This window comes from Bos indicus, chromosome 17 (genome assembly GCF_029378745.1).
Source record: "Bos indicus isolate NIAB-ARS_2022 breed Sahiwal x Tharparkar chromosome 17, NIAB-ARS_B.indTharparkar_mat_pri_1.0, whole genome shotgun sequence".
Lineage (NCBI taxonomy): Eukaryota > Metazoa > Chordata > Mammalia > Artiodactyla > Bovidae > Bos > Bos indicus.
Window position 1 is genome coordinate 4,164,424 of NC_091776.1, and position 26,776 is coordinate 4,191,199.

Below are 26,776 nucleotides of genomic sequence, written 5' to 3' on the forward strand. Positions count from 1 at the left end.
CATCCCAGGATGTAAGACTTACAGAGAATTCATGGTGAAATCTCCAGAAGCAACATTTTCAGAAAATGGACACAGAGAAGGTTTTCTGGTTGCAGCATCCAACCTTCATCATGATCTTGCCTTTACACAAAAGGAAAAAAACTCAACAACAACAACAGAAAAACCCAAGAGGCTTGGAAGTCCAGCTAAAAGGAAAGCAACGAGGGATAAAGTAACAGCAAAACGCTGGAATACTGGTCCTTGAGAAGATTAAAACATACAAATCAGGGTTGAGCCAACAGTGAGTCATGATGGAGGAGTTCTGCAATCAGTTCGGCAGTGGCAGCCGGTGTTTTTTCAATGAAAGAGAATGAAACAACCTCTGTGGAGCCGAGAGCTGCACGACAGTGTGAATATACTCAGCACCACAGAAGCGCACACTTCAGACTGGCTGAAGTGGTGGGGTTCCACGGATTTTGCCACAATTTTTTAAAATGGAGAAGAAAACAGAGTACACCACAGGCAGCACAGGTTAAGTGCTATTTTACAAATAAATAAGCAGGAGTACATAGTCATACACCCCATTAACTGCCTGTGGGTAGTAAGTAATCACAGTGTAAAAGGTCTCTCACTGAGCTGCTGTCCCTAAGTCTGAAAGCCACTGACTCAACGCCCCCTACACCCGCACACCAATTATCCACGTCAAAAGAGGAAGAAGGGCAAAATCGACTCCATATCTTTAAGTGTGGCGGGAAACTGGTGAGAAGAAACTAGTTCTTAGTAATAAGAAAGAAGCATCTATGAAAGCAGAAATCCAGGGCAAAAGTACAAAGGACAAGGCCCCTGAAGACGCAGGCTGGCCTCCCTAGCCCACACCCTAGCCCACACTCATCCCCCAGCTCCCAGCAGCTGACACTCACTCCCGAGCCCGCACTGCCTCCTGTCTCATCAAGTCTGAGATTCCTAGGAGGCAGCCAAGCAGAGTTCCCGCCTGCCCTGCGCCAGACCTTTCCCACCACATCATCGCTGCTCCAGGCTTGTCTCCATCTCCACAACTGAGTCAACCAAAGCTCACCGCAGAACTGCCCGTGTCTTCCGTCCCCCCCGCTGCCAGCCACGCTGGAACCACCATCGGCACTCAGCTGCTCTTGCTCCCAGACCCTCAAACTCGACTGTGACAAACTTCAAGCTTTGACCCATATATTTAAGGAATCTCAAACAGCTAAAATGTTATATATACCGTGAATATAAATGTTTACAAAAAATGTAATTTCTGACATATTGTAAATACTGGCAATTTTAATCCGACTCACACTTTTACAATTATATTCAAAGGAATCTAAATACCACTGCAATAACTTTCATAATCATCAAAATATACAGATGGACTTTCCTGTACTGCTGAATATTCTCTCAAAAGGATTTTAACCTAAAATAGCTTTATGTTCAAAGCCTCTTTCAACAAAACTATGGGCTCTAATTGAGATTTCAGGATTTTTTAAAATATCTTATGACCATAGGATCTAAGTGTTCATTTTTTTCTTCTGAATTATCATTATAATTTTATTAGCACACAACTGATCAAACCAAGAAATTTTACAAATTTTCAGAGGTAATTGAACATAATTTTATTGAAATTGCATCCTTTAATGAGATGAATAAACTGTCTTTTCCCTCCTAATTGATGTATGTGATTACTGTTAGAATGAGACAAGTTTAATTAGCATCAATTTGTTCTTATTTTCCTTGTCCTTTTTTTTTTAATGTAAGCACTGAGAAAGTTTGTTCATATAGGTGTGAATGGAAGAACAACCTTTGCTACAGCACTGTCCCGACATGCTCTAAACTCCCTCAGCATTTTAGCCAAAAGTCTATCATTAAAAACAACTTTTAAGAGAAAATATTTGCAAACAAAGCACCTGACAAGGGATTAATCTCCAAAACGTACAAACAGTTCCTGCAGCTCAATATTGAAAAAGCAAAAACCCCAATCAAAATATGGTGAAAGATCTAAACAGACAGTTCTCCAAAGCGCACATACAGACGGCTGACGAGCACGCGAAAATATGCTCGACATCACTAATTATTAGAGAAATACAAATCAAAGTCATAAGAAGGCATCACCTCATACCGGCCAGAACGGCCATTATCAAAAAAATCTACAAACAATAAATGCTAGAGAGGGTGTGGAGAAAAGGAAACTCTCTCACACTGTTGGTGGGAATGTAAATTGGTACAGTCATTGTGGAGAACAGGAACAGTTTTAGTTTTAAAAAACTAAAAATAGAACTACCATATGACCCAGCAATCCCACTCCTGGGCATACATCCAGAGAAAACCAAAATTCAGAAAGATACATGCACCCCAATATCCACTGCAGTGCTATTTACAATAGACAGGAAAGGAAGCAACCCTAATGTCCATCAACAGAAGAATGGATAAAGAAGATATGGTATACATACATACCATGGAATATTACTCAGCCACGAAAAGACATGACACTGTGCAATCTGCAGACAGGTGGATGCACAGAGAGACTGGCATACAGAGCAAAGGAGTCAGAAAGAGAAAAGCATATAGTATGGTTAACGTGGGAGCTAGAAAAATGCTACAGATGAGCTTATCCGCAAAGCAGACACAGAGACACAGACACACAGATCCTATGGATACCAGGGAAAGAAGGGGGAGCAGGAAGAACTGAGAGATTGGGGCTGACGTATATATACTACTGTGCATACGATCTGGAGGAGGGCACGGCAACCCACTCCAGTATTCCTGCCTAGAGAATCCCATGGACAGAGGAGCCCAGCAGGCTACAGTCCACAGTGCGGCACAGAGTTGGATACGACTGAAGGGACTTAGCATGCATGCGTGCATGTATCAAACCGGTAACTAATGAGGACCAAACTCAGAGCACAGGCAGCCCTACTCAATGCTCTGTGGTGACCTACACGGGAAGGAAATCCAAAAAAGGGGGCATGTATGTATATGCTTAGCTGATTCACTTTGCTATACATTGCACAGCAATGTTCTGTACAGTGTTCTAACACAACATTATAAAGCAACTATACACCAGCAAAAACTAATAAAAAGAAGAAGAACTTTTGATAGTCTAAACAACTGCCAATTTGATTGGGTCCGCTCAGACGGTAAAGCGTCTGCCTGCAATGCGGGAGACCCGGGTTCTATTCTTGGGTCGGGAAGATCCCCTGGAGAAGGAAATGGCAATCCACTCCAGCACTCTTGCCTGGAAAATCCCATGGACAGAGAAGCCTGATAGGCTATGGTCCATGGGGTCGCAAAGAGTCGGACACAACTGAGCGACTTCACTTCACTTCCTTCAATTTTATAGACAGTAAAGACGGGAAAACCACTAGAGTTACCAATGACACTGTGATCCAATCAGAGTTAAATCATTTTCTCCTAACCAGTAACAGTATTTTAAACTGTCCCTTTGCCCAAGGTGAAGCACAAAGGAAGATGAGGCCCCAGTCAAAGGCATGCCTTTCTTCGGCAAAGCAGAGGAGTGAGATTGTGAGAGAAGAGGTGGGAAACGATGACTTGCGATCTCAGATCAGTTCCGGGACAGTACACGGATGCTGGGAAGCCAGAAGCCGATTCTCTGAAACATACCCCCTTGCCCAGGCACCACTTAGAGAGTACTGAGGCCCTTCCAAGGCACCAGACACCCCAGTTTGACAGCAGTGAACCCAGGGGGCCCTGGGACCAAAGATTCTCTTAAAAATGGACTTTACATCTTTTGATTTGCCGGCCACTTTTACCCACTCACCTCACGCTTACAAAAATACAGCTGCATCTCGTCACTGTGGTCTCCTCTCAGGTCCCGCCTCACCCCTGATCCTACAGAAACGCACTGGCCGTCTCCAGGCCCCTGCACGGCCTCCAGTACCTCCCACCGCGGGCCCTGGCACCCTCCCTTCCTTCCGCCCGGCACGTGGCTGCCCCCACGCATTCCCACACTTCAGCTCCAGCGTCACCTCCGACCACCTGTCCACGTGACCCACCGCACTCATCTCTCCCACAGCAGTTGAATTACTGATAGTTCTTATTATAAACATAACTGTTTTGCTTTATTTACAGTAATGTCTGGCTTCCCTACTGCACACAAGCAGGTCTTAGTCAAAGTGTTGTGTTCGGCTCCTAGCACCGTGATGACCAACAGGTGTGTGTAGACAGAACCGAGCGTGTACAGCACGGAGCGTGCAAGGACGTCATAGGAGCGTGAAGCTGGGACGGGGGATGTCTCCAGAGCTTTCGGTGCAACTTCATTTTAAAACAAAACCGTATTATTAGAGAGTCCAGATACCCCAAATGTCAAAAAGAAACATTTCTCACAGGTATTATTAAATACATAAACACACATTCCAAGACGTGAGACAGCTTCCAAAGCGGGCAGGGAGCTTTACCCGGATTCGCTCCCATCCTTTCCTTACCTCTGTTCTTGAGACTGCTCCTCTGTGTCGTCTTCAGAATCACCCTATTGAGAAAGAACATGCTTTAGCAGCTGTTTCAGAGAAACACACCATCTCCCAAAAAACAAAAATAAAACCTTCTTCAAATCCCGCAAGGGTGATGAACTTGGCTAAAACAGTGCCTGCCACACAGCACACACTCAATAAACACTTACTGAAAAGAATGACACTATAATGGTGCACTGACAGCCGGAGCCCGCCAAGTGATCCCTCAGATGCGCACTGCAAGCAGACGGTCTACCTGTTTAAGACTGCCAGCAAAGCGCGGTCTCAAAGCTGGCAGGACACCACTCTCCTCTCCAAAAGCCTTTTTCTGACGTTCAAGCTTAATCACACCAAAGTTTAATGATAATTAAAATCCCCAAATATAAAAACTGTACTGAATAGCTCAGAATCCCCTATATGAACACCCTATATATGTCGACTCCGACATAAAAAAGCTGACCATGCTATGAATGGCATAAACACTGAACTCCGATCCACTTCCAAAACCTCTGCGACCTACCATGCCACACTGTGGCCAGGAGACACACACCAAGAGGGTGAAAAGACAAGGCACTTGCAACAGGAGCAAAAGGGCAGGTCCACTTCAGCGCTGCGTGGGCGCGTGCGGGCACTCACGCCCTTGGCTTCTGTCCTCTCCCGAAGCCGCACCGTGGGCGGCTTTCTACCCAGCCCTCCTTCTCCTCCGCACCCCAGCCCCAGCCCCCCGCCCCCCCGGCCGCCCTGCCACCTGAGCCCAGACCTCCATGCACTGACGCCCTCTGACTGTTAACCTGCTCCTGGAGCCACAGGGCCCAAATCCCTGTCTATAGCCCCAACCTCTAACTCAAACACGTTTACATCAATGCCCACCTTCCTATGAAAGCTGAGGCTCAAACAAGCTAAGTCAGACCCCACAGGATGGGAAGGACCAGTTAACTTAGCTGCAGCGCCACCACCAAACAGCTCCAGGGTCTGCACACCATCTCCCCGGAAACAGCCACACCAGACTCACAACGTCAGGGGTCCCTGCCAAGGGCCCACTCATGTCCAGGAGGCCCTCACACCCCCTGACCCCTGGGCAAACCTGTCACCCCCAAGCAGAGGATCTGTCCCCTCAGCAGACCTGTCCTTCTCCACCCCTTCTGCCTGCAAATGAGCCCGAGCCACCAGCGCCCAGGCCTACATGACCACTGTGACAGCTTTCCAGGCTATGGAAGGCTGCTGCCTTTCCGGGACGTGGAGAAAAGGAAACCCTCCTCTACCGCTGGTGGGAATGGGGGTTACAGAGAGTATTACAGAGGTTTCTCAAAAAACTAAAAACAGAAGTACCATATAGGCAGCAGTTCCGCTTGAGTATGTATCTGAGAAAAACAAAAACACTGATTCGAAAAAGATACGCGCACCCGTGTTCACAGCACCTCTATTTCCAAGAGCTAAGATATGGACACAGCCCAAATGCCCATCAACAGATGAACAGATGAAGATGTGATACACACACACACACACACACACACACACACACACAGACAAATGGAATACTACTCAGCCATAAAAAATGAAAATAAGACAGAGAAAGACAAATACTGTATGATATCACTTGCATGTGGAATCTAAAAAAAATTACAACTAGGGAATACAAAAAAAAACACGCACTGATATAGAGAAGAAACTAGGAGTCGGCACAGGAGAGGGACAAGATGGGGGCAGAAGAATCACCTCAATTTATCTAATACTGACATCAGTTATACCTCAATAAAAAAAAATTTAAAGATTGCCACTGAGTCTGCATACAAAATCAGACAGAAGGAGAAAAGATATCTATGTTAACACATATACGTGGGATTTAAACAATGGTGTAGATGAACCAAGTAAGCAGAGCAGGAACAGAGATGCAGAAACAGAAAATGGACATGTGGCCACGTGGGGTGGGGAGGAGAGCAGGTGGGAGGAATCAGGAAATTAGGGCTGACAAATACATACACTACCATGAGTAAATCCGATTGCTAGTGGGAAGCTGCTATATACGCAGGAAGCTCAGCTCGGTGCTCTGAGATGACCTAGAGAAGGGGGAGGGTGGGAGGCTCAAGAGGGAAGGGATGCGTGAATACGTATAGCTGACTCTTCACCACTGGAGACACGGGTTCAATCCCTGGATCAAGAAGATCCCCTGGAATAGGAAATGGCAACTGGCTCCAGAGGAGGCTGGAGGGCTACAGTCCATGCGGTTGCAGAGAGTCAGACATGACTGAGCAACTGAGTACGAACACACACACACACACACACACACACACACACGCACAGCTGATTCACTTCATTTACAGTGGAAACTAACACAGTATTGTAAAGCAACTATACTCCAATAAAAAATAATAATAAAATTTTAACAAATAAAAAGACTGCTGCACTCAACCCATCCTGTGTGTCAGTCCCTGAGTGGCCCCTCTTCCTCAACATCAGTCATTACTTACAGAACCCGGCAGTCAAGGTCACCACGTTAATCTCTGCTCAAGAACCTGGCTCCAAGCTCCTGAACTGGGAACTGAGCAACCGACACTTGACTTTGACACACTCACCCCAATCTCTACAGCCGCACTTCAGCAGGGTTCTGGCTCCCATTCAAAACACAAGCATAAAACATGCCCCCTTGTGACAGCAGGACTCTAAGTGGACCACAGCAAAGAAAGAGAGGAAAACAACAGAATGGGAAAGACCAGAGATCTCAAGAAAATTACAAATACCAACATTTCACGCAAAGATGGGCATAATAAAGGGCAGAAACAGCAGAAGAGATTAAGAGGTGGTAAGAATACACAGAACTATACAAAAAAGGTCTTATGATCTAGATAATCAAAATGGTGTGCTCACTCACCTAGAGCCAGACATACCAGAGTATGAAGTCAAGTGGGCCTTAGGAAGCATCACTACAAAGTTACTGGAGGCGATGGAATTCCAGCTGAGCTATTTCAAATTCTAAAAGACGATGCTGTGAAAGTGCTGTCCTCAATATGCCAGCAAATTTGGAAAACTCAGCAGTGGCCACAGGACTGGAAAAGGTCAGTTTTCACTTCAATACCAAAGAAAGGCAACGCCAAAGAATGTTCAAACTACTGCATAATTGCACTCATCTCACATGCTAGCACAGAGAAGGCAATGGCACCCCACTCCAGTACTCTTGCCTGGAAACTCCCATGGATGGAGGAGCCTGGTAGGCTGCAGGCCATGGGGTCGCTAAGAGTTGGACACAACTGAGCAACTTCACTTTCACTTTTCACTTTCATGCATTGGAGAAGGAAATGGCAACCCACTCCAGTGTTCTTGCCTGGAGAATCCCAGGGACAGGGGAGCCTGGTGGGGTGCCGTATATGGGGTCGCACAGAGTCGGACACGACTGAATCAACTTAGCAGCAGCAACAGCAGCACATGCTAGCAAAGTAATGCTCAAAATTCTCCAAGCCAAGCTTCAACAGTATGTCAACTGTGAACTTCCAGATGTTCAAGCTGGATTTAGAAAAGGCAGAGGAACCAGAGATCAAATTGCCAACATCTACTGGATCACAGAAAAAGACAGACAGTTCTTGCTTTTTGTTAGTCTCCTGCTTTATTGACTACACCAAAGCCTTTGACTGTGTGGATCACAACAGACTATGGAAAATTCTTCAAGAGATGGGAATACCAGACCACCTCACCTGCCTCCTGAGAAATTTGTATGCAGGTCAAGTAGCAACAGTTAGAACTGGACATGGAACAGACTGGTTCCAAATCAGGAAAGGAGTACCTCAAGGCTGCATATTGTCATTCTGCTTATTTAACTTATACGCAGAGTACATCACGCAAAATACAGACTGGATGAAGCATAAGCTGGAATCAAGACTGCCAGGAGAAATATCAATAACCTCAGATATGCAGATGACACCACCCTTATGGCAGAAAGTGAAGAACTAAAAAGCGTCTTGATTTCTGAAAGTAAAAAGAAGAGAGTGAAAAAGTTGGCTTAAAACCCAACATTCAGAAAATTAAGATCATGGGATCCAGTCCCATCACTGCATGGCAAACAGATAGGGAAACAAGGACAGGCTTTATTTTTGGGGGCTCCAAAATCACTGCAGATGGTGACAGCAGCCATGAAATTAAAGGACGCTTGCTCCTCGGAAGAAAAGCTATGACAAACCAAGACAGCGTATTAAAAAGCAGAGAGATTACTTTGCCAACAAAGGTCCATCTAGTCGCAAAGCTATGGTTTTTCCAGTAGTCATGCATGGATGTGAGAGTTGGACTATAAAGAAAGCTGAGCGCCGAAGAATAGATGCTTTTGAACTGTTGTGTTGGAGAAGACTCTTCAGAGTCCCTTGGACTGCGAGGAGATCCAACCAGTCCATCCTAAAGGAAATCAGTCCTGAATATTTATTGGAAGGACTGATGCTGAAGATGAAACTCCAGTACTTTGGCCACCTAATGCGAAGAATTGACTCACTAGAAAGACCCTGATGCTGGGAAAGACTGAAGGTGGGAGGAGAAAGGGACAACAGAGGGTGAGATGGTTGGATGGCTCACCAACGTGACGGACACGAGTTTGAGTAAGCTCCAGGAGTTGGTGATGGACAGGGAAGCCTGGCATGCTGCAGTCCATGGGGTCACAAAGAGCATGACTGAGCAACTGAACTGAACTGACATGTCCATCCCAAGCTCCCTAACTATCCCTTCCCCTCATCCTACCCCCTGGCAACCATAAGTTCATTCTGAGTCTGTAAATCCCTGTTTTGTAAAGAAGTTAATTTTATCATTTCTTTCTAGATGCTACATATAAAGGATATCATACGATATATCTTCTCTAACTTCACTCAGTGACAATTTCCAGGTCCATCCATGCTGCTGCACATGGCGCTTTCATTCTTTTTAATGCTGAGAAACAGTACACTGCATTCATGCAGCACATCTTCCTGATTCGTTCCTCGGCTGATGGACATCGAGGCTGCGTCCATGTGTTGGCTATTGTAAACAGTGCTGCAGGGAACACTGGGGCACACGTATCCTTTTAGATCATGTTTTTCTCTTGATACTCGCCCAGGCGTGGGACTGCAGAGTCATATGCCTACCTTGACCTCTTAAATTAAAACTGTAATTCCTATTGTCCAAATCTTCCTCCAGTCTGCCACCACATTATCACTGATGCCCTTCTAACAGACTACATAACTTACAATTTTGTCTACTTCTCATTTATCACCCATGTGCCTCCATTAAACAGGCAGCTCAGTGCAGGCAGTGGTTTTCTTTCCTTGTTCCCCGTGACAGCCTCAGCACCTCAAACAGTGCTCAGCCCACAGTATGTGTGCATAAATGTCTGCAGGGCTAAGCACAATCTGTTTCCTAAATACTAGTGAGTACTGCCAAATACCTGTCAGAAGGCTATTATCAAAAAGACAAAAGATCACAAAGGTTGGAGAAGATGTGGAAAAAAGGGAACCGTCGGGCACTGCTGGTGGGATGTACCGTGGTGCAGCCACTATGGAAACAGTACGGAGGTTCCGCAAAAAATTAAAACCAGAACTACCATACGATCCAGCAACTCCATGTCTGAGTATTGATCCAAAGAAACTAAAACAGTAACTTGAAGAGATATATAATAGATAGATAGATATACACATCTAAGCTCACTGCAGCATTATTTACAGTAGCCAACACAAAGACTCAACCTAAGTAGTAATCTAAGTGTCCACTGATGGATGGATGGATGATGAACATGTGGTATGAAAACACACTGGAATATTACTCAGCCATATTAAAAAAATGAAATCTTGCCATTTGTAACAACATGAACAGACTTTGAGGGCATTATGCAAGGTGAAAGAAGTCGAAGACCAAATTCCGTATGATCTCGCTTATTTGTGGAATCTTTAACAAAACAAAACAAAAAAACAGAACACCAAGTTCACAGATACAGGGAACAGACTGGTGGTTCCCAGGGGCAGGGGGACGGGGGTTGGGCAAAATGAATGAAGGATGTCAAAAGGTGCGGACTTCATTTATAAAATGAGTAATTTGTCACAAGGATATAATGTAGAGCCTGGTGACCACAGTAAATAATATTGTACAGCATATGTGAAATTGGCTGAGAAGGTAAATCTTATAAGTTCTCATCACAAGAAAAAAATGTTTGTTACTAGGTATGGGGATAGATGTTAACTAGACTTGTTGAGACTTCCCTGGTGGGCCAGTGGTTAGGACTCCAGGCTTCCAATACAGGGGGTGCGGGTTCAATCCCTCGCTGGTGAAGTAAGATTCATATGGCATGGCCAAAAACTAAAAAATAAATAAAAGTTAACTAGACTGACTGTGGTGATCATTTTTCAGCAGCTCCAAGTATAGAATTATTATGGTATAAACCTAAAACTCATGGAACATTTCATGTCAATTATAGCTCAATAAAAATTTTTTCCAATTAAAAATGTTAATAGCAGTAGATATAACTATTTTTTAAAACTCAATTAAGCAAATTTTTAAAATTTGAAACTGAACATCCATTTTTTCTCTCAGACATGGGCACTTTATCAGCACCACAGTATTTTTCTGGTCAGACGGTGCTAAAACTCACACAGGAGCAAGGGGGCCAAAAGCCTGATCTCACGCTGAACGTCTCCAGGGTCCAAATTCCATGACTGCTGCGTGCTTATCACCTTGGACAAGTTACTTACCCACTGTGGGGTCTCAACTTCCTCATCTGAAATCAGCTCTCAACACTTCATAGCTTCTGGAGTCTTAGCATGAGTTAACATCCGAGGCTGTTATAGAATGGGAAAGACTAGAGATCTCTTCAAGAAAATTACAGACACCAAGGGAACATTTCATGCAAAGATGGGCACAATAAAAGACAGAAATGGTATGGACCTAACAGAAGGAGAAGATATTAAGGAGAGGTGGCAAGAATACACATAAGAACTGTACAAAAAAGATCTTCATGAGCCAGATAATCACAATGGTGTGATCACTCTCCTGGAGCCAGATATCCTGGAATATGAAGTCAAGTAGGCCTTAGGAAGCATCACTACGAACAAAGCTAGTGGAGGTGATGGAATTCCAGTTGAGCTATTTCAAATCCTAAAAGATGATGCTGTGAAAGTGCTGCACTCAATATGCCAGCAAATTTGGAATACTCAGCAGTGGCCACAGGACTGGAAAAGGTCAGTTTTCACTTCAATCCCAACGAAAGGCAATGCCAAAGAATGCTCAAACTACCACACAATTGCACTCATCTCACATGCTAGCAAAGTAATGCTCAAAATTCTCTAAGCCAAGCTTCAACAGTACGTCAACCGTGAACTTCCAGATGTTCAAACTGGATTTAGAAAAGTCAGAGGAACCAGAGATCAAACTGCCAACATCCACTGGATCACAGAAAAATTCAGACAGTTCTTCTTTTTGTTAGTCTCCTGCTTTATTGACTACACCAAAGCCTCTGACTGTGTGAATCACAACAAACTATGGAAAATTCTTAAGAGAGATGGGAATACCAGACCACCTGACCTGCCTCCTGAGAAATCTGCATGCAGGTCAAGAAGCAACGTTAGAAACAGACATGGAACAACGGACGGGTTCCAAATAGGGAAAGGAGTACATCAAGGCTGTATATTGTCACCCTGCTTATTTAATTTATATGCAGAGTACATCGTGTGAAATGCCGGGCTGGATGAAGCACAAACTAGAACCAAGAAGGCTGGGAAAAATATCAATAACCTCAGATATTCAGATGATACCACCCTTATGGCAGAAAGTGAAGAAGAACTAAAAAGATTCTTAATGAAAGTAAAAGAGGAGAGTAAAAAAGCTGGCTTAAAACTCAACATTCAAAAACCTAAGACCATGGCATCCAGTTTCATCATGGCAAACAGATGGGGAAACAATGACAGACTTTATTTTCTTAGACTCCAAAATCACTGCAGATGGTGACTGCAGCCATAAAATTGAAAGACGCTTGCCCCTTTGAAGAAAAGCTATGACAAACCTAGACAGTATATTAAAAAGCAGAGACATTACTTTGCCTACAAAGATCTGTCTAATCAAAGCTATGGTTTTTCCGGTGGTCATGTATGGATGTGAGAGTTGGACCATAAAGAAGGCTGAGCACAAAAGAACTGACGCTTTTGAACTGTGGTGTTGGAAAAGACTCCTGAGAGTCCCTTGGACTGCCAGGAGATCCAACCAGTCCATCCTAAAGGATATCAGTCCTGAATGTTCACTGGAAGGACTGATGCTGAAGCTGAAACTCCAGTACTTGGGCCACCTGATGCAAAGAGCTAACTCATTTGAAAAGACCCTGATGCCGGGAAAGAGTGAAGGTGGGAAGAGAAGGGGACAACAGAGGATGAGATGGCTGGATGGCATCACCGACTCAACGGACATGAGTTTGAGCGAGCTCCGGGAGTTGGTGATGGACAGGGAGGCCTGGTGTGCTGCAGTCCATGGGGTCACAAAGAGTCAGACACGACGGAGTGACTGAACTGAACAACTCGAGGGCTTTTAAACAATGCCAGCAGTATTCATCCCATGTTAGTATTTTTTGACGTTAACAGTGGAATCTGATGTAACCAAAAATAAAACTCTATGACAAAAAGCTTTCCAAATACTAGGCGGTGCTTCCTGGCCTGGAGCAAGAGGCTATTTCCTTAGTACCTGAGATACTCTGCCATTTCCTGTTTCACTTTTCCACTGATTTCCGTTATCTACACACTCAGGCTTGAGAGGGTAAAATAAACAAGCTGTGGGATTTTTAAAGGCAAAAACATTTCTTATTCAACACTGTACTATCTGAACCCAGGTCAGCTCTTTGCTAGATGGACCAACCAGGCCAGAAGAGCGTGGCCTCCCCATCCCATCCCACCCCATCCCAAACCAACACGCTTCTGGACCAGGTAACAGCTGCTCCTCCTCAGCAGCCATGTTCAAGGCTCAGACCCTTAGGAGTGAGGCTTCTCACCCCAGCAAAGGCTGAAGAGACTAAATTAATAAATTCTAGATTGCCCTTCTTGTGCCTAGAACTAATAGAAATGTGATTATTAATAATAAGAACTCAATGTCTAAGATAGTCCATCGGCCATCTTTGAGAAAGACTAACCTCCTAAACAGGGAACTAGAAAAGACACTGACCACTGCTCCTCTTTCAGCAGGAAGAACCCCTGAATGCCCCACAATGGGGCCACCAAGCGTAGACGCCCAAACTCTCTTAAGGGAAACCCAATTAGGGCAACAAGGCATACACAAGAGAAAGAAAACAAATCCATACCCTCAAAGAACTCAAAGAGGTAAGAGAAATGTAGACAGTGCCAATGCCAAGGTAGGGGTCAGGAAGGACTGGTCTTGGATAAACGGCAAGACAACAGAATTCGTGGTTCCATTCAACAGACCCGTGTTGGGCCTGGCTAGCCAAGGGGCAGACGAGTGTCCTGGAGGAACGAGCAAGGCCATGGACAAGGTCAGATCACAAAAGGCCTCAGGCCCAGAATAGGTCAAATGGTTCACAGGGAATCCCAGAAGTTTCTGATCTTGGAGGAAGAGTAAGAAGGGGCACACAGCAGTGTCTTGCACACACGCAACTACTTCTTGACAATAAAATATTTGACAAAAGCATTTGCTTGGGAGTTGGCATGGTGAAAGCCTGGATGAAGTACAATCAGAGGAGAGGGAAAATTCTGTAAATCTAACTGTAAAATAACATGTTTTCTTCTCCCTTCTTGTTATCAACACAGATCAAGTTTTAATGTCCTTAGACCAAAATATTTTACAAAACAAGAGTATATAACAAAAAGATATGAATAATATAACTTACCTATGCAATTGCTGGGCACATAATAAATGTGAGTTGCTCAGTTGTGTCTGACTCTTCAACCCCATGGACTGTAACCTGCCAGGCTCCTCTGTCCATGGAATTCTCCAGGCAAGAATACTGGAGTGGGTTGCCATTCCCTTCTCCAGGGGATCTTCCTGACCCAGGGATTGAACCCGGGTCTCCTGTACTGCAGGCAGACTCTTGCAACAGTCTGAGCCACTATGCAATTGCTAGGCACATACTACTGCTCAGTTATCTGCACTGGCTCAGCCCCTTCAAAGCAGGAAAGCTGTTCCACACTCTCCAGTGACCAAATATAGGGGTCAGATGAGAATACTGCCACAATAATAGGAAACCTGTATTAAGCACTAAGTTCAAGGCACTTAATCGGCACAAAATCCTGAGATCAGCACCACTATTAACCCCATTCTGCGGATGAAGAAACAGGATAGAGAGGCGGGAAGAATGGAGCCCCGAGTCAAACCCTGGAGGTCTGGCAGCTTATAACAACTCAGTTATATCTGGTTTTACTAATGATGCATTATTCAAGTTCTTGGTCCGTTAAGAGAGCCATTAGAAAAAGAAAAAAAGAAAAAAGGCCCAATTGACAAAAAAACATTTCCAAAAGAGAGAACTGTGCAAATGACAAGTGTCGGCCAGTGTTAGTATTCAATTTTGCAACACCACAGCTTCGGACACTCCTATCTTACAACCACTGACAAATCTTAGCTTCCGAAGCCATCTTTAAGTCTTCCTGAAAGCAACCCAACTTACAAATTCATTAAGCAGAAAACCTTCAAATTTACATAACACCTATAAATAGTCTACTTTGAACTGACTCCATAACACATATGAGGGGAACTTTTTCTGAAAAAATTCAAACTACTTTGAAAAGAATTCCCTAAAAATAACTCTCTTCAGAATTCTGTGCAGTTTACACTTACACTCACACACACACACACACACACACACACACACACACACACACATACACGAGCCATTGAGACAGACATGCAGCTTAGACAGATAAATACAAATAGACCCACATCTATCCCAACCCCTACCCAGGTACATGCACGGTAAAACAATTTCAAAAAAATACACATACACACAGAGATGAAATATTTAGAAAATGATTTTGAACATCAGTTTCACTTTCATTACAGCTTTGATTAAAATAGCTTAGGTATAAACGCTTCTATAGTGAACATGCCAGAGGGACAGCTTCTGAAATTCTAACACTATTTTACCAAAACAAACTATATTATACATATAAACAAAACCAGAAATTAAGAATTAAATAAAATCACTTTTGAGCCTATAAATAAAACCCTTCATCATATCAGAGACTGACATTTCCACCTCTGAGGACAGTGACTGGGCCTTCCGCTACTGCTGTAACAAATGAAAGTCTATAATTTACTTTCCTTTCAGTCTGGGTTGGCTGTCAACACTAACCAGTTAAGAGGTAGAGGGTACAATTGAGTAAAAATGCAAATATGTATAGATATACACCAGTGCTTCTCAACCCAGGCAATTCTGCTCCCGAGAGACATTTGGCAACGTCTAGAGACATTTTTAGCTGTCACAAATTGGGGAGGAGGGGGGAGGACAAGGGGGAGAGAGAAGTAAGAGCCACTGGCATCCAGTGGATAGAGGCAGATGCTCTAATGGCGTGACAGCACGCCAGCCCCCAACAATAAAGAATCCTCCAGCCCCAAATGTTACTAACACCTCTGTGGAAAACTCTGATATACACAAATATGACCATACTTTATTTGTTAAAAGTAAATATGTCAAATGTTAAGTATGGTTCTCTCATCAGGAACTGAATGATTTCTATTTTGTTCTTTTTATCTTATTGCATTTTTTAACACTACACATTCGCCATTTACAATGGGGGTGGGGGGGTGGGGATCCATTTATTCCTTTTAAGAATAAATGTCCTCCATTTAAGAGGACAAACTGTTGATCCCTATCCCGACAGGAGTTTTTCTCCTAGGACTGGTCTTATGCAGCACCCTGGCCTTCAGCGAAGGGTCAGGAAATTTTTCCTCTAAAAAAATTACCTCTCCACCTTGAAGCTGTTATTCATTAGCACTGTATTAAAACGAATATTCCAAATATCTAGCAGCGCTCTGAAATGTAAAACTGCACAGCGTCACCAATTTCCAGCTACACATCCTGTTTTCTAAACAGCCACAAGAGACAACATAGAATTAAGTGCTACCACCAATGGAGGAAGTAATGAACATCCTCAAAACTATGGCACACAAACTGACTATTCCCTGAGGATGCAAAGCACTCCCCCACGTACCCAAAACATGCATCTCCCATGCTGTGCATGCATACTGTCGCTGCTCAAAGACACTCAACAATATCACATTTAAATATGTACATCTGCAGTCAATGAAAATTTCTCCTGAAGTTAAAAAACCTTAAACACAAAGGCTTTGCTGTCCTCTATGGCAGTGGTAAATCCTGGATGATGCCAAATGTCCAATCTTTACCAACGACTTTTCCACGTGCCATCATTATATCGCATGGGGTGGGAGTGGGGGCCTTAAATTCGAGTTCTTAACAAGAGGCTGTATTTTAACACAAATTAAAGGGACTTGGAAAAGATCCAAGATCACCATCCTTTAAAGTCCCATCTTCATCCAAACAAAGCTACTTAAGGCCAATGGCAAGGACCGCTCACTAACATTTCTGCAATCAACACTGCATCCTCCGGTGGTCCTCAGGCACACAGCACGGCTCACCGAGAGATCAGGGCACGGGCCCCTCGCCCACCCTGGACCACAGCCGGCCGAGGGGCCCGCCCTGTCCCTGGGCACCGGCGCCGCGGGCCGCGGCCCTGCTGAGGTGGCCTCGGCTCCCACCTCCTGAACTTGGGGCCGGCGTGACTCACGCCCTGTCACATGGCGCGGGAGGAGGCCGCGCAGGCCACCGTGGCCAGGTGTTCAGGCTCGGCCCGACCGTTTATTTGTCTTGCAAAGTGGCCCAAGCGCCCGCGCTGCGGGGGGGCCGCGGCCTCGGAGCCTCTCCCCCTCCCCCCTCCCCGCTCCCCGGCAGCCGCCCTGTCACCTCGGCCGTCCTCACCTGAGTGGGCAGCAGGAGTTCCCCTTCCTCCGCCTGCCACAGCTCCACCACGTTCGGCATGGGCTCGATCGCTGCACCAACACCAAAAAACATACCGCAGTTTTTAATGCACGGAAAAGAAACGCTTCCTGTTTCCCGATCGTCTCCTCCGTGCACCCGCCTCACCAAAACAAGCCTCCCTTCCCTTCCAGAAGCGGAGGCCACCCGAAGAGCCAGCCGCAGATCGGAACACAATGCACCCGGTGCGAGCCGGCAGCCCCTCGGACTGTGAGGCGACTGCGTGCGGGCTCGCGGGTTCTCGCGCTTGGGGGCAAGGCAGGCCACCCCGCGGGACCCCGCGCTCCGCATCCCGCAGCAGCTGCAGCGGGCGAGTGCGGGACGCGGCCCTGGCGGCCGGGCTCCGGGAACAAAGCTGCAGGAAACCGGGCCGCGGCGGGGCCCCAGCGCGCGCCACACAAAGCGGGGGCTGCGCCCGGGGCGCCCGGGGCCCGCGCACAAAGGCTCCGGGGCGCGCGCGGCTAGCGGTCCGCGCCGCGGTCCCCGAGCCCCGCGACTGCCCAGCTTTCGGGTGGCGGGGGCGCGGGAGCGGACGCCGCGGGGGGCGGAGGGCACCAGCCCGGAATTGCAGGCTCTCCTTCCCCCTTTCCCGTTCCTCCCCTCGCCCTCTTACAGATCTCAGCGGTTCCCCCAAAAGAAAGAGGGGGGGGCGGGGTGGAGAGAGGAGCCCGCGGAGCGGCGCCAGGCTGACCTTGTCCCTGAGCCCCTCCCGGGCGGCCGCAGGGCAGGAGAACGTGGAAGACGCCCAGCAGGAGGTTCACGGCCGCGGCGGTGCGGCGGTAGCAGCCGGGCTGCGGGCGTCGGGGCCCCGCCATGCTGCTGCTCGCGCTCCTCTCGGCTGCTCGCCGCGCTCGCCGCCCGCTCGCTGGCGCCCCGGCCGCCTCGCCCGGGCCCGCCCCCGCGCCGCCCGCTCGCCCCGCCCCGCCCCGCGCCGCCGCACCGCCCCCGCCGCCGCCGCCGCAGCTGCTGCCTGCCCGCCTCGGGCGCGCCGCTCGCTCCGCGCGTGTGCGCCACAGATAGGGAGGGACGGAACGCCGAGGGGCGCGGGGAACGTGGACAATGCGAACGCCGCGGCCGCCGCCCCGCCCCGCGCGGAATGCAGGGCCGCGGGCCCGGCTCGAGGCCCCTTGGCGGCCGCCTTCCCCGAGGCAGGGGCTCCGGGCATTTTCCGCGACCGTGACAGGGGCTCTGAGAGCCGGCGGAAGGGATCCCGGGCCACTGTCGCCAGGAACTTTGAGGTGGTTTCTGCTTGGTTTGGGCACGCGGGCCACGATCGCGTTATGACCCACGGGGACGCCGGGTGATGGTGGGTGGTGGGATGAGGAGTCGCCCAGCTGGAGGCTCTGGGCAGGCTATTAGTGGAAATAATGCACTGGTTGTCCGGAAAGGCGAGTGCAGCCACATGGCTACTGCCAGTCTGCAACGAGGGTATCCGGTGGCTGCGAAGTCTGTAATTTAGCATAAAAAGAGCTCCCGCAAGACCCGAGAGGCTGACCTCAGCGCCGCGTGGCGGTGGCGCGCCCGGCACCCTCGGTGGAGACCGTCCAGTTGTGACAGGTGGGGAAGCCTCTTCGGAGAGGATTTACAGTTTCAAAGACCCTGCACACACTCCTCTTCGGATTCCTATTGCAAAATTTAGCCAGCCTCTTCTGAAATCTGGCTGCGGTCTGGGACGTGGTCAGTTGCCTGTCTCTAACATTCCCGCGGAAATATAAGTGATACTCGGAAATGTGTTTTCTGGCTCCATTTTTTGATGCCTAGAACCAAAAAGTACACATAAGATCGGAGATCTCTTTTAAGTTAATGCTATGCCAACGGGATCAACAGCAAAGGTTTATTCAGGAAGCCATCTACACAAGCTGGAAGTATTGGCAGTCTTAAGATATTTTTAGTTAATTTGCTGCTTCCAGAGTAGCTTGTATGAAATTCAGAAAATAAAAGCAATATAAAGAGGGGAAGTGACCGGGGCACACCTGTCTGCTTACATTGATCCTCTGTTTAATTGCTTCTGGTGCCTTAGAGTCTAGACAATGGCAAAGCAGTGGTCGAATAGCAGGACAGATGCGGAGGGAACTAAGTCAATTATGGATCCTCTCTTTCCCAAGGACATAATACAGTACTGTGTACCCAGCCTCACACTGTCTGGGCATAACTCTAAACAAGGTTAAATAGCATAATGGCTTGGCCAGAACTTAACATTTAAGAAGATTAGCATAAATATAAAAATTCCATGTTAAAAATACAAAGCATGTTGCATTATCTACTCTCTGGTATCCTCCCCTCCCTTGCCTTTTTTTTCCCACTTGCCTGCCAGCATCTACCTTTCCTTAGCAATAATCTCCAGTCCCAAACCAGCATGTCCCTTTTTTCTCTTCATTTCACTTCTCTAGGTTTGCTTTTGCCCCTTTGGCTCTGAAGGTCTATCTTCTCCTGTGTTAAGGAGGCCTCTTAAGAATACTTGCCTAGTCCACTTAGGTAGTAACTGCACCTTCGAAGTATGTTTTTACATGAAAGTTCCCTCATTGACCTGTTTATTTACAATATGTATTTTTTCTAAGATTTTTTTTGAAGTAAATAATTTTTAAAGCCTTTTTTGAATTTGTTACAGTATTGCGTCTGTTTTATGTTTTCTGGGTTTTGGCCAAGAAGCATGTGGGATCCACCTGACCAGGGATCAAACTTCCACCCTCTACATTGGAAAATGATATCTTAACCACTGGACTGCCAGGCAAGTCCCTACAATGTGTATTTATATGTCTCTGACCATACTACTTAGAAAGAAAAGCAAGCAAACATCGGCAACCTAACAGGTTTTATTAAACAGTTTAATAAACAGTCACAGGCAAAAACTTTTTTTTTTACTAATTTTTAAACTGTTTTACTTTTTACTGAAACTTTTTCATACCAGCCAATACCATAGAATCAAAGAAAATGGCTTAACAGATAGAAGAAAATGGCTATAGACAGTATGTAAATACAGCTCTATTTTGTATTTCTACTGAAGCCTTTTAAAGGTCAGCTTAATTTTTCAAGTTGTGGTCTTGTGGACTTTACAGAGTTGGTAATGCTATTTGACTGTTGTTCAAAAGCCAGAAGTATGTCTGCAGTGCCATGGGGTTGGAGAGGGATACAGGATTACACAGCTGTCTTCTTAGATAAATCTGACCTACTTAGCCTTCTCTGGAGGTATTTTTCATGCTGACTCATGAACAACAGGAAAGTTATGGCCCATTAAGTAGCATCCCTGTTTTGAAGTAAACTTCTTCTCCAGAAAAGACTCCTGTGTCATTCATGCTATATTTCTATTATTCCCCTGTGATAATAGGTATTCTATTAGAGCTAGAAAAACTTTGCTATTAAATAATAGCCTAACTGCCTCATTTTACAGAAGAAACTGAAGCCCAGAAAAGATGAGAAATATCCACGTTACAGTGGCAGAGTTATGGAGAAGTATGAAATAATGTTAGCTGAAAAAAATTAATGTAAACATGATTTAACTTGATATGCAAATTATATACAGAAGATCAAAGCATGGAAGAGACATGGAAGGTAAAAAGAGACATTTTACCAGAGTATATCAGTTTTAAATTAGATCTATATGTTTTTTTTTTAAAACCATGTCTAAGAGCAACTAAATCTACCTTTACTTTAAACATGCAAGATACTGACCATGCTTTTGACTTACTTTACCCTTGTTCTTTTTTTTTTTTTTTAACAAGTACAGATGAAAACCAAGCCAGTTTATAAATATGAGTTATATCTCATCATATCCTACAGAAAATTGACAGGGAAGGGTCAAGCCCAAATCATTTATCTCTAATCCAGAGAAGATTCAACACACCAGGTTACAAGGTGGTTGTGAAGATTAAATGAGAGACTGTAGGGTAAGCATCCAATAGGTGGGCTCACTAAATGCTTGTAGTGGCATTACCATATGCTCACCCTGTGGGGATGTGCCAGACTTTCATGTATATGGTAAGTTTGATACTGACGTTCAGTTACTTGCATTACCTATTCATTGCCATTCACTGTCATCTCTTATCACTCAGACATGCTGGAAATGGGAATGATTAATGAAAATGTACACGTAACAGCTGTTTTCTAGTTCATTTATTCATTTACATTCATGGCCTCACCCCAGTGGAGACAACAAAACTAAGTCTCCTATCAAATCATCACTGCAGTCACTGCTGGGGCACAAGCCTCTTCCTAGCCTGGGAAGAAAAGCACAGAAGGGATGGTTCTTGAGCTTAGCAGAAACCTAGGGATTATGGTCGAGAACTCTTGAGATGCAGCCTGTCCCCATGACTCAAGAGGACCCTTATCACTCTTTATTCCACTTGAACTCATTGCTGGAATTCTCCAGGCCAGAATACTGGAGTGGATAGCCTTTAGCTTCTCCAGGAGATCTTCCCAACCCAGAGATTGAACCCAGGTCTCCCGCATTGCAGGCAGATTCTTTACCAGCTGAACCTCAAAGGAAGCCCTTATCTCATCTCAGGAAGCATCAATTAAGTATTCACACCTTTTTCCAACTACACATTTTGTTGAATAACTGTCCTTTGCCACTGTTGGAACATCAGGCAATTTGGCAGGAGCAGCAGTAGCCACAGTTAAAAACTCATCTTTTCTGTGTTTTTTAAAAACTCATAAAACCATGCAATAAAAAACGTACATTTTTACAGTATAAAAATTAACTGATTAAATTTTATTAGATAGCTTCCAATAAAATTAAAGTAAAAAACTTTAAAGAGAAGCTAGAATGTGATTTACACAGGATGCCTTGAGTGTGGTCCTGCTACATGTTTAGTTATGATTAAATGAATGAGAAATGAATAAAAAAAGTAGTCACCTTCCCAGCCTCCTTTGCAACTTGGCATGGCTATTTGGCCAATTTCTGGTCAATGTGATGTAAGCAGACTTCTACTGGCATGGCTTCAAGAAAAGTTATCGTTTTCCTGATGAAGAGGAACAGACTCAGCTAGTACAAGAGTTTTGCTCCGTGTTCTTCTTCCTGCTGGAATATAGATACAGTGCCCTGAGGTTTGGCAGCCTTCAGATAAGCCTGAGGAAGCAAACCCCTGCTGAGGATGGTGCATTGGAAAGGTGAAGTGTTGATCCTAGAGGATTTCTAGAATTGCTGGATTGTCTACCTTTCAACATCTTGTTTGTAAGCAGAAATAACCCCTTCTTATTGTAGTCAAGTTTTCTGTTACTTCCAGTCAAAAACAATCCCAAGTGAAGGAAAGAAAAAATCAATACAAAAATGGAAGTGAACCATAATCATTTACAAGAACCAGTCTCAAAGATATTAACAGATGCTCATAAAACAAGAGGAAACAGTAAAGTAATACTTGGTTTGTTTTACAAGTGCAAATTAAAAGAACTATCATATCATTTTATAGCAACTAAATTAGCAAAATAAATGAAAGCAACAAAAATAAATACTGATTGATAGCTGCAGAGGAACAGTGTTTATTACTTAGTAAACTAGTTTATTCTCCAGAGAGGAGCCTGTCCCCCCAGGGCCGTCCCTGTAAGTCTGTGGGAACCACACACCCAGCCCCCGTGATAGACAGCTCTATACCGTCCAGGAAGTTGTCCTCACCTCTTCAATCTACTTTGCAGCCATTACCTCCTAAGCCCAACCTTTGAAATTAAGAGGACTCAGGTCTTGGTCCTGTATTCTTTCTCTCTCTCTAGATCCAGCCCTGTGCCTTTAAATATTATTTATAAGCTAAAAGTCTCAAGTTTAGAATTTTAGCCTAAACCTAAGGTTCCACACTTACATATCCAACTGCCTCTTGCCATATCCATTTGAATGGCTAATAAGTGTCTCAAACTGAACATGTCCAAACTCTTGACTGCATCCATCCAAACCTGTTATATCCCTACTCTTCTTAACCTCCAGCCCATGGCAGTGCCATCTACCTGTGCATGTGTGCCTGACTATTTGTGACCCCATAGACTGTAGCCCGCCAGGCTCCTCTGTCCGCAGGATTTCCCAGGTAAGAGTACTGGAGTAGGTTGCCATTTCCTCCTCCAGGGGATCTTCCCGACCCAGGGATCAAGTCTGAGTCTTCTGTATCTCCTGCATTGTAGGCAGATTTTTTTACCCGCTGAGCCATCAGGGAAGCCATCTACCCAGTTGCTGAAACCAAAAGTCAAGGAGTCATTTTTTTTAATTAGTCTTTTTTTTTAATTATATAGTTGCTTTACAGTGTTGTGTTGGTCTCTGCTGTATAACAAAGGGAATCAGCCATATGCATATGTATATCCCCTCCCTCCTGGGCTTCTCTCCCACTCCACCGGCCCTGTCTTCCCACCCCTCTAGGTCATCAGTGAGCATTGAGCTGAGCTCCCTGTGCTATACAGCAGGTTCTTACCCGCTATCTGTTTTACACATGGGAGCGTGTATATGCAATCCTAATCTCCCAATTCATTCCACATGCCCTTCTCCCACTGCATCCACATATCCATTCTCTATGCATCTCTACTCCTGCCCTGCAAGTAGGTTCATTGCTACCGTTTTTCTCGATTTCATATGTGTGTTAATATGCGATATTTGTTTTTGTCTTTCTGATTTACTTCACTCCATATGCAGACTCTAGGTCCATCCATGTCTCTACAAATGACCCAGATTCGTTCCTCTTTATGGCTGTAATATGCAAGGTGAAAGTGAAAGTTGCTCAGTTGTGTCGGACTCTTTGCAACCTCATGGACGGTATGCAAGGAGTCTATTTAATTCCACTTTCCTTTATAGCCTCTAACTCTCTGAGCAAGTCCTGAGGCACTCCCCTCTCCTTTATTCCTCAGCCACTAGCCCGACCTCTGAATCTTGGGACGTCAGCACCCCATCGCTCATGGAGACACCCGAGGTTACCTTCTACTGGTCCCTCTGCTTCCATGGTCATCACATATCTTGGCTGGACTGTGGCCAAAATGATCTTTGTAATGTAGATTTCATATCATCTATAAAACCCTTTGGTGGTTTCCCATATAATTAGGATAAAATCTAAACTCCTGTCCTCATCCTGCAAGGAACTGATCAGTCTGGTCTTGCCTGCCTTTCTGGCCTCATCTTCCACAGGCTTCCCCTTGATAACTGCTCTTCAGCCCGGGGACTGTGTGTCCCCCAAGCTCACCAGGCTTGATCCCCATCCCAGGGCCTTTGTACTTGCTGTGTTCTCTTCTCAGAAATCCCTCTGTCCTTACAAGCACACGTCTGGCTCCTCCTCATCACAGACACAGGGCTGCTGCTGTGCATGCTCATGTCTGTGGAGCCCGGGGACTGGACTCCAGCTCAAACGCACCAAGCCAGGCCCTGGCTCCAGGGTTCCTGCAGTGAGAGGAGCTGCCTTCTGATTCCGCAGGGGCACTGACAGCCCGAAACACAGACCCAGGACACTGCGTGCTTCCATCCTCCGGGAAGAGGCAGCTTTTTCTAATCAAAATATTCTTTTTTTTATTGAAGTATAGTTGATTTACAATGTTGTGTTCATTTCTGCTGTACATCAAAGTGACTCAGATACATATATGTGTATATATAAACTCCCTTTTTCATATTCTTTCCCATGATGGTTTATCACAGGATATTGAATGTAGTTCCTATGCTGGATAGTAGGACTTTGTTGTTTATCCATCCTATATATAACAGTTTGCCTCTGCTAATCCCAAACTCCCACTCCATCCTTCCCTCACCAGCCCTTTGGCAAACCCAGTCTGTTCCATGTGTCTGTAAGTCTGTCTCTGTTTCGTACTTGAGTTCATTTGCGTCACGTGGCTCAGATGATAAAGAATCCACCCACAATGCAGGAGACCCAGGTTGCACCCCTGGGTCGGGAAGATCCCCCGGAGAAGGGAGTGGCTACCCACTCCAGTACTCTTGCCTGGAGAATTCATGGACAGAGGAGCCTGGCGGGCTACAGTCCATGTGTCCACCGAGAGTCTGACTCGACTGAGCAACTAACACTTTCACTTTAGATCCCACATATAAGTGATAACATAATGTATTTGTCTTCCTCTGTCTGATAATCTCTAGGTCTATCCATGTTGCTGCAAACGGCATTATTTCATTCTTTTTCATTGCCATGTATTATTCCATTGTATGTATGTACCACATCTTTATCCATTCATTTGTCGGTGGACATTTAGTTTGTCTCCATGTCTTGGCTATTGTGAATAGTTCTGCTATGAATATAGGGGTACGTGTATCTTTTATTATTATAGTTTTGTCTGCATCTATGCCCAGGAGTGGGGTGGCTGGATCATATATCAACTCTATCTTTAGTTTTCTGAGGAACCTCCATACTGTTTTCCACAGTGGCCACCAATGTAGGAGGGTTCTCTTTTTGCACACCCTCTCCAGCACAAAATATTATTTCTTACGTCTAAAGAGAGAGGAGGGGCTTCCCTGAGGGTCCAGTGGTTAAGAATCAACCTTGCAAGGCAAGGGACGCGGGTTCAATCGCTGGTCTAGGAAGATCCCACATGCCGCCAGGCAGCTGAGCCTGTGAGTGACAACTACAGAACTCACACGCTGCAACTACGGAAGCCCGTGAGCCTCGAGTCCACACTCCCCAGCAAGAGAAGCCACCACAGTGAGAAGCCTGTGCATTGAAACGAGAGGGTGGCCCCCACTCACTGCAGCTGGGGAAAACCCACACGCAGCAGCAAAGACCCAGCATGGCCAAAAAGTAAGTAAATCTTTGAAAAATACAAAAGAGAAGCGAGAACTGTCACTGGGCACTCACTTTATATGCAGCTCTTACATAAACCTTGCAAAAATGAGGTGGGATTAGCCTTATTGTCCTTATTTCACTTGCTACAAGCCGAAACTGACTGTGAACTGTTGCTCTGGAGTTAAAGTTGGACTCCAGCTCTACTGTGTCATACAGTCTCCAAAGATAAAGGAGAACTCACTTGGAAACTTCCATTCCACCACCACCCCGCCCCCCGCCCGTGTTTTAATTCTACTTATTTTAGGATGCTTGTAGGAAGGTTTAGAAAAGTCTATGAAGGCCCAGCTATAGTCATTAAGAATGAGTTACTATTGCATGTATAGCTACAAAACATACCCCATCTATGCACCTGCCAGGTGACAAATTAAGGTCAAGATGAAATTCAGTAAAAATCTCTCATTTTTCTTTGGAGCCACAACACTTTTGGACTTACCGATCTTGTCCCTTTACTGACCTTTGTACATACTAGCTTACAGTCTATTTGAGAAGGTTATTTGTGTAAACCTCTAAAGTAGTGACTGCGTTAACTTATTTATTTATACATGCTATTAAAATGTTCTACTTGGGAACTCAAAATGTAGAACAAGGAATAGAATTTATTT

At 45.4% G+C, this 26,776-nt stretch overlaps 1 protein-coding gene across 5 annotated transcripts in view; it reads right to left on the reverse strand.

Moving 5' to 3' along the window:
* The window catches only part of TMEM131L (transmembrane 131 like), a 175,811-nt gene extending 157,504 nt beyond the window's left edge, over positions 1-18,307 (reverse strand). For 3 of the 5 annotated variants that reach the window (XM_070770102.1, XM_070770101.1, XM_070770103.1), the window contains exons 1-3: positions 18,125-18,307; positions 17,377-17,447; positions 4,434-4,477 (exon numbers count right to left, since the gene is read on the reverse strand). In XM_070770102.1, coding sequence (XP_070626203.1) covers positions 4,434-4,477; positions 17,377-17,447; positions 18,125-18,248 — 239 coding nt within the window. In that variant the 5' untranslated portion in view covers positions 18,249-18,307. The remainder of the gene's footprint in view (positions 1-4,433; positions 4,478-17,376; positions 17,448-18,124) is intronic. The other 2 variants (XM_070770100.1, XM_070770099.1) reach the window with 1 other exon arrangement.
* Positions 18,308-26,776: the final 8,469 nt, after the last annotated feature.